General features: G+C 37.2%; 1 protein-coding gene across 1 annotated transcript; it reads right to left on the bottom strand.

Moving 5' to 3' along the window:
- LOC147277157 (auxin-induced protein 15A-like) lies at positions 1-348 on the bottom strand. The gene has a single exon (XM_086253596.1). The coding sequence runs from the start codon at positions 346-348 to the stop codon at positions 1-3; it is 348 nt and encodes a 115-aa protein (XP_086109722.1).
- Positions 349-8,576: the final 8,228 nt, after the last annotated feature.

Below are 8,576 nucleotides of genomic sequence, written 5' to 3'. Positions count from 1 at the left end.
TTATCTATTTAAACAGAAAGTGAGGTCAATAAATTGCCTTTCACTGCAAGGAATTCTAAGGCCTCCCACTTGATGATAATCAAAACCAAACTCTTCAGCAGCCTGACTCAACAAGGCTTGAAATGAAGGGTGGTTCAAGTACGATACTGGAATCACAAATCGCTTCTTCTTCTGATCTTCCTCTCCAACATAGACCGCAAAATAGCCTTTTGGAACATCCAATGTTGTTGATGTTGGTGATGGTGGATTTGAGAGATGATGCTTGTTGGAGTAATGAGAGCTGCTGCTTCTATGTCTCCGGATAGCATGCTTGGCATGAAGAACAAAGTCTGTTACACGAATGCCCATTTGTAGTGTACTTTTAATTTGCTCTTGTCGAATTGATGAAGTTTGAGAAATTGAGAGGTTTGTCTGGGACTTGGTTTTTGTGTGTTTATATAGAGGAGGAAGTCCAACTTGTACTTTGTCCTGTACATCATTGAATTTGGTGAATTGTGGCACCGTCACGTTGTTACAGACCCAACTTGGAATGAAGGCCCTCAATGATTGTATAATACTACATACCAAAAATAGCTCTCTCTCTCTCTCTCTCTCTCTCTCTCTTGCCCACTGTTTTCCACAGAGAAAACTAGAAACCTGAACCTGAAACCACCGGCCTGATTCTCCAATATTTTGTAAATAATTGGACATATATGTTCTTGACGTCATTGGCTCAATGGGTTTTCTTTAGATCCAAGAATTCATCAAAAGTTTCATTTCCATCCATGCACTGATTATGGAGAAATTTTTAAAACTAGCATTTTATTTTGTTTTCATTAATGACTTTTAGTTCTTTTTCAAATTAAAAAAATCCAATCCTTCGAGCTCCTATCAGAAGGTGTTCGAATTCTGTCGAGTAGTGTTTGAGAGAAATTCAAGTACTATTTAAGGAGATCGAACATTATTCGAAGGTTAGATTTTTTAAAATTCTAAAAAAAAAAATCTAAAAAAATCTTTGATTGACACAAAATTTTCAAATCTCTCATGATTATGATCTAGCTTATTTAATTAAGAAAAAGAATTGAGTGTGAGAAACCTTACATAGTGACTTATAAGGATCTTGAGCTATTCTTCCTATTGCTAATTAATTTTGGGATTGATGTATAAACTTTCTCATGGTATTAGAGCAGGTTTATCCATGTGTGTGCCGAGTGGCCACATGTGCTCTACATCACCCAATATGAGTATGAGTTGTCTACGTATTTGACTTGAGTGATGCCACACATATGGGAGCGTATGAGAAACATTACATAATATAGTTTGTAAGTGTCTTGAGCTACTTCTCATACTGCCATTTGATTTTAGAATAAATATTTAAATTTATTCATTCAGAAAATTTGGGAAGATATAGGTGTGGATAGACATGAGACTATGAGAGTCGGCAGTTAGTACTGACAGTGAGTACATGTGCCTTTGAAGGTATTGCCCATATCGATGGAAATAGCCGCAACTGCTACTTACTGCAGATTGGTCATCAGAGTGTGGGGCCAAACTATCCAATCATGGCTTAGCATATACACTTGCTATTTATAGCAAATTAGTAGGGGTGGGTTCGGTACGGTTACCGTACCGAAACACCCATACCGAATTCCGACCGATATGGGTCGGTAACCGATAATTTCGGTATCGGTCGGAGAGTGGCGGTATCGGTCGGAGAGCGGCGGTGCCGACTACAAATCCCAACAGCCTTTCCTCCCTCCCACACTCTGTACCAGCCAAGCCCACTCCTCCAAGATGAGGGATTGATAAGAGATTGACCAACCCATCCCCCTTACACCCCCAGCCCCAAACCCTAACCAACAACATCAATTAGAAAAAACGACGACGAAGACGAAGGCCCAAGATTCGAAGTCAGCGATCTGGACTGAGCCATTAGAGTTGATCAAGATGTTGTTTTGATGGCGATGACGCTGGGAGCCTCGGTCGAGGTCGACGATGGTGAAGTGGACGAGAACGCAGATGGCCTTGTAGACGATGGAGACGCTGCGATTGATTTCGTCATGGATGTGGAAGGCTTTTGGGTCCAGAGGGAATTGGGTCCGATTTCGTCTTGATGGAATTTCTGGGGGGAAAGGTATTTTGGGGAGAGGGAAATAGATGATAGTGGTGGTGGTGGTGGTGATGGTTGGAGTCTTGGAGATGATGAATTGATTGTGGTGGTGAGGGCTGTGGTCGCACACAGAAAGAAAAAGAAGGCGAAAAGAAGAGAAGAGAAGAGAAAAATGAAGAAGAAAAGAGTCACGGGTGGGAGGAGAGAGAAGAAGAAAAAGAAAAGAAAGAAAGAAGAAAAGGGGGGGGGGGGCACGTGGGTTAGGGGGAAAAGAAAAGAAAAAATAATAAAAATAAAGTTTTATTTTGTAAAGAATAAATAAGGTATTTTGGGGTTTCGTTTAGGGTTTGGATTTTGGGGTTTAGGGTTTAGGGTATTTTGGGGTTTCAAATTTCAATTGGGGTTTGGAGTTTTTTATTTTTATTACATATGTTTTTTATAATTTATAGTATATATTCAATAACTTAATAGTTTACATGTTTTTTAATTTATATCATCTTCTAAATCTTAGGGTATATGATATAGGTCATATACCTAATAGGGCCGTTAAGCTAAATAGCTAATATCATATACTAATAATAATATATTATACCATATTATACATTTATGATTGAGGTAATTACATAAATCATAAATAGTCCATAACTCCATAATCCATATTGATATTAATATATTATACCATATTTTACTATATTATATCATATTATACAATATACTAAATTACTAATATTATCATATTATACTATACTATACCATATTATACCATATTATATTATTATACTATATACTATATACCAAACTCCAAGTTACCAACTATGAATCTATGAATTATAAATTTATAGTATTAGACTATTAGGGTATAGAAATTAGTAATTTAGTATGAGATATCATATACATATACTATATAGGGTTTATAATTTAGTATAATATTAGGGTTTAGGGCTAAACCTTAGGGTATATGGTATAGGTCATATACCTAATAGGGCCGTTAGGCTAAATGGCTAATACCATATACTAATAACAATATATTATACCATATTATACATTTATGATTGAGGTAATTACATAAATCATAAATAGTCCATAACTCCATAGTTCATATTGATATTAATATATTATATCATATTATACCATATTTTACTATATTATATCATATTATACAATATACTAAATTACTAATATTATATCATATTGATATAAATTATAGAAAATTAGAAATGTATTATGTAAAATTATAAATTATATAGAAAGGTAATACTAAGTATTTTATATTTAGGGTATACTAATAATATAGTATAGAATTGTATAAAAATGAATTATTTTAATTATATTTTTTTAATATACGGTCGGTATCGGTATACCATCGGTACCGGGTTTTGTAAACCAATACCATTACCAAATTTATTGGTATTTTCGGTATCGGTACTTTTCGGTATTTTTCGGTATCGATTTCGGTATTTTTCGGTATTTCGGTATTTTTACCCAGCCCTACAAATTAGGCTCTATCTATATTTTTCAAGTTCCAATCCGAAATATTTTTTCAAGTGAGTTTACCCTTTTTCTATTTTCATTATATTGTTGAAATGGGTCGGATAACAGATGAGGATCGAGAAGGCCTCGAACCTTGAGAACATTTAACAAGAGCTATTGTAACAGAACTACCTTAATTGTAAGTTGATAAAAGGCTGTTTTTAGACAAGGCCTTGTTTTGTATACATTGGAAATTGGAATATGTCTTTATGTTCTATAATTTCTATTAATACATGGAGTTCGACTTTCCTCTTGAAATAGGCATCTAATTTAAAATTATTGGCAATGTGTAGAGATCGAGGTTTAGACCCTTATATATAACACATCTGAGCGACTGAGCCAAACACACATATAACTTAAACTGGATAACGTGGATAGCCACTCTCATACGATTGATAAAGAAATCTAGACATCCAATAATCAGTTGACAGTAGATGATCAAAGAGGCCAAAAACCTTTATAAAAAAACCCTCGTTTTATAAAGGTTTTGCACACCTTTTTTTTTTCTTTTTGCACACCCCACAAAAAAAAATTCTTGTGAAAAGTCTACTAAGCCCTTCCTCAGTTTGTCTCTGTTTCTCCTTCTCTCACCCAACACACCCCATCCCCGTACATACCCCCCCTCCTTTCTTCTTCTTCCCCCACCCTCACCCTCACCCTCACCCTCACCCTCACCCTTTATCTTCTAGTTCTTTTTCTTCTTCTTTCCCCCACATCGAGCCCCTCTCTCTCTCTCTCTCTCTCTCTCTCTCTCTTTCCTTCTCTCCTCCCTCCCCTTCTCTCTCTGGCTTTTCAACCCAGCCACCACACTCCTCTCTCTCTCTCTCTCTCTCTCTCTCTCTTTCTCTCTCTCTCTCTCTCTCTCTCTCTCTCCCTTTCTCTATTTCTCTCTGCAATCTGTCTGCAACCACACACCTCGGCAACAGGAACCCAGCCACCCGAACATAAAAAAAAAAAAATATATATATGCAGGTGGTTCGGTAGACCAACACCAAAACCGGTGACTTTGTTCGGTAGGTAACCGCCGAATAGAATATGATTGTTCGACGAGTACCTGCTGAATGGTTTCAGCACTGGTTCACCAAACTACCTGCAATTTTTGTTTTGTTTTCTTCTCCGGCGAGCTGGATAGGTTGGGTGGTTGGCGTGGTCTTGGCGGCTCTGCATGCATGTGTGTAGGTTAGGTGGGGGGAGGAGCGACGGAGGAGGTGGGCTGTGTATGGAAAGAGAGAGAGAAGAGAGAGAGGGAAGAAGAGAAAGGAAAAGAGAGATGGAGAGAGAGAAGGGAAAGGAATGGTTGAGCCAGCGACCTTGCCGGTGGTGGGGGTGGCTGAGGGAGGTGTTGGAGATAGGGTGTGTGTTGGTGGTTTTAAATGCAAAGTGTGTTGCCGGCGGTAGGGGTGGGGTGTGTGTTGTTTGAATGAGTTCGGTGGGGTGTGTATTGTTTGAATGGACTGGGTAGGGTGTGTAAGATAAATTTGGTAAGATTAATTAAGTTGAGGTATTTTAGTAATTGAGAGGGGTGTGTATGAGAAATTTTAATTGTGGGAGAATTATGAGGGTGTGAAGTGAGAAAAAGTAAGGAAATGGTGTGCAAAAAGAAAAAAAAAAGGTGTGCAAATAGCAGCCTTCTATTTTAACTTTATAATATAAAACAACACTCTACATGGCGCGGTGCATTTCTCATTTTCAAAAAAAAAAAAAAAAAAAAAAAAAAAACTTAACCAATATCTAGAAGACTAGAACCAGTGGCATATCCACTCATAGAGGTAGGGGGTTGGGCGACCCCCCAATGCCAACGACCCCTCCCCTTGAAACACCCTTCTCAGCTGCCATGACTTCCTCACGCCCATCAATTGTTTGATGAAATGCCCCCCTGAGCTGGCAAGCAGACCTTCTAGATTATGCAATTTTTTTTGTTCAGTTTAGCCTGGCCAAAACGACATTGTTTCGAGTCAGGCTTAATTTTTATTTTTAAGTATTATGCTCAAAACGGCATCCAAGAATTAGAAAAAATAAATTAAATAAAACAACATCCCATGCTTAACCAACCCGAGCCCGAGCCCGACCCCCATTTCTTTTCCCCCAACCCCCAATCCAATCACATCTCGCCGGAGAGTTGCTGCTTTACACCATGATCCTCCGAGTTAGAGATTCTGGATCTGACACTGTCTAGAACTATGCTTTCTAAGCCATGATTAATGGATAGTTTGGCACGAGTCGTGACCTATTAATTTGCAGTAAGCAGCTGCGGCCATTGCATGCCATATGGATATGGGCAATAACTTCAAACGCGCATGTATGTACTGTCAGTACTGTGTCTACTGACTAACTCTGCGTCTGCCATTTATGATTTTTATGATGCTTTTTATGATGAGTACAGCTTATAACTTTCCAACTCGATCACATGCCTTGCGGCTCGTTGCAGTTGCATGCTCTATTTATCTCTACCAAATACCTTTCCCAATTTTCTGATATCTTTTTCCTAATTGGATATGAACATAGTGTATGGATATGGCATGAATCCTTACTGAATTATTGGTTCTAAAGCAACCATATTTCATTCAACGGCTTTACAAATTTCATTCAAACTTGAAAATTTCTACAATCATTAATACTTTAATAATTGTGAACCTATAATAATGTGAACAAATTTGTAATATCACATTAGCAAACTATGTTATGATATTGTTATATACAATAATTTTTCTAACCAGTTACATAATATTGTTATGTGTAATTTTTCAAATGATTTTTGATTTTTTTAATTTTTTGTAAAGATTATTCTTGCATATAGACTTAAAAAATAGACAAGTTTCGATCATTGAATTACAATACAAAATATATGAATCCTACAAATCGTATCTCATCATATTTAAATTGAAGTATATAAAAAGAGTCTATATATATATATACTGAAAATAGCTGAATCGCCCACTGTTTTCCACAGATTGAAAGAAACCACCTGATTATCACATCAATGATAAATTTGCAGATGCATAAGAGTATGAGAGTCAGAAATCAAGACTGACAGTGAGTACATGTGCCATATATTGAAGTTATTGTTTGTGGAAAATAGTGGGAGTAGACTGATCATGAAATTTAAACTCATGATTTCTTTGACAAAAGGAAGATCGATGTCATTTATTAGATCAAATATCAGTTATTTTTTGTACACATTATTGATGTCATTGGCCAAAAATATTGTAGATATAATAATACGTGGCTGGTTAGAAAAATTATTGTATATAAGTATATAACAACATAACATAGTTTGCTGATGTGATATTACAAATTTATTCACATTATTATACATATAGTGACTAACAGTTAGTGTGAGAATATTGATGTGATATTACAAATTTATTCACATTATTATACATCTAGTGACTAACAGTTAGTGTGAGAATATCTAATGTGGCACAGTCACAACGTACAGCTAATGTGGCACGTACAGTCACAATAACTGTTAGTCACATGCCTAATTGTGAGAATAGACTTTTCATTTTGGATATGAGATATTCTCAACAAAATAAATTAAAGTGTGTATCCTAAGCCATGATTGAATAATTTGTAAGTGATAACCAATCTGAAGTAAGTAGCAGTTGCGGCTAAAGCCATAGATATGGGCAATGGCAATATATAACTTCAAATTGGCACATGTACTCACTGACAGTACTGACTTCTGACTCTCACTGTCAGTACTGCCACGCATTTTACGATTAATGTGATGAGTGCCAACTCACACGTCGATCACATGCACTACTTGCACGTTCCATCCCCCACCCCATCTTTCCCACTTTTCTGATTTTTAATTGGAAAAAATTTTCAAATAGGACATTTATTTTGGAATCAATTTTAGTTTAGGACACCAGTTTGAGTTTGTCTTAGTGTAAGACACATATTTAAGATTTATATTAGTTTGGGACAATCCGTCAACTCCGTTAATTTTTCCGTCCAAAAAAGGATAATTTGGTCATTTTATATTTTTAAAACAAATAAAAACAAAAAACTGGGGGGAAGGGTGCGACGCGGGCTGGGGGTGGGGAGTGTGACGAGGCGGGGGCTAGGGGGAGGGGGCGAACCAGGTTGAGTTGGGGAGAGAAAGACAGGGGTGGTTCTGGGTGGGGAAGAAGAAAGCGGGCGGGGGGGGGGGGGGCTGGTGCTGGGTGGGGGGTGAGACGGGGGCTGGGGCTGGGGGGGAGGGGGTGCGACAAGGGCTGGGGGTGGAGGGTGTGACGGGGCGGGGGCTAGGGGGAGGGGGGCGAACCAGGTTGGGGCTGGGTTGAATGAGGTGCGACAGGTGGTCGGGTAGGCTGGGGGTGGAAAGGGGAGAGAGAGAGAGAGAGAGAGAGAGAGAGAGAGAGAGAGAGAGAGAGAGAGAGAGAGAGAGAGAGAGAGAGAGGGGAGCTTGGGGTCGAGTCAGCAGGTAAGGCCTCCGCCGACGGGTAAGCTGTCGTCGACAATAGGCCGTGCAATCCAGATCTGCTGCATCTCAGTTTTTTTTGTTTTTTTTTTTTGTTATTAGTTTTAATCTATTTTAAATTAATTTTTAGTTTTAAACTTTTTAATTATTTTTTGGGTTTTTTTCATATTTAGTACCTAAACTTTGATCATTGTCTTAATGTGGTACCTAAACTTTTATTTGTCTCAATTGAGTACCTAAATTTTTATTTTGTGTCTAATAGGTACCAAAATGAATTTCTGTTAAAATTGTCAACAAAAATTAGGGGCAATATAGTCACTTCAAAAAATTTATATTTTAATTATAATTTTTTATATTTTTTGTTTGTTGTGTGTTTTTTTTAATAATTTTAAACATATAAAGAAAATAATTAAAATATACTTTGAGTATATTGCCCCTAACTTTTGTTGACAATTATAACAGAAATTCATTTTGGTACCTATTAGACACAAAATAAAAGTTTAGGTACTCAATTGGGACAAATAAAAGTTT

The sequence above is a fragment of the Dryas octopetala genome, chromosome 8 (assembly GCF_963921425.1).
Source record: "Dryas octopetala chromosome 8, drDryOcto1.1, whole genome shotgun sequence".
NCBI lineage: Eukaryota > Viridiplantae > Streptophyta > Magnoliopsida > Rosales > Rosaceae > Dryas > Dryas octopetala.
The sequence above is the reverse complement of the archived record's forward strand: the minus strand, read 5'-3'. Positions and strand labels throughout refer to the sequence as shown.

Excerpts from the sequence above, each read along its gene's own strand:
- LOC147277157 (XM_086253596.1), bottom strand. The coding sequence starts at position 348 with ATGGGCATTCGTGTAACAGACTTTGTTCTTCATGCCAAGCATGCTATC.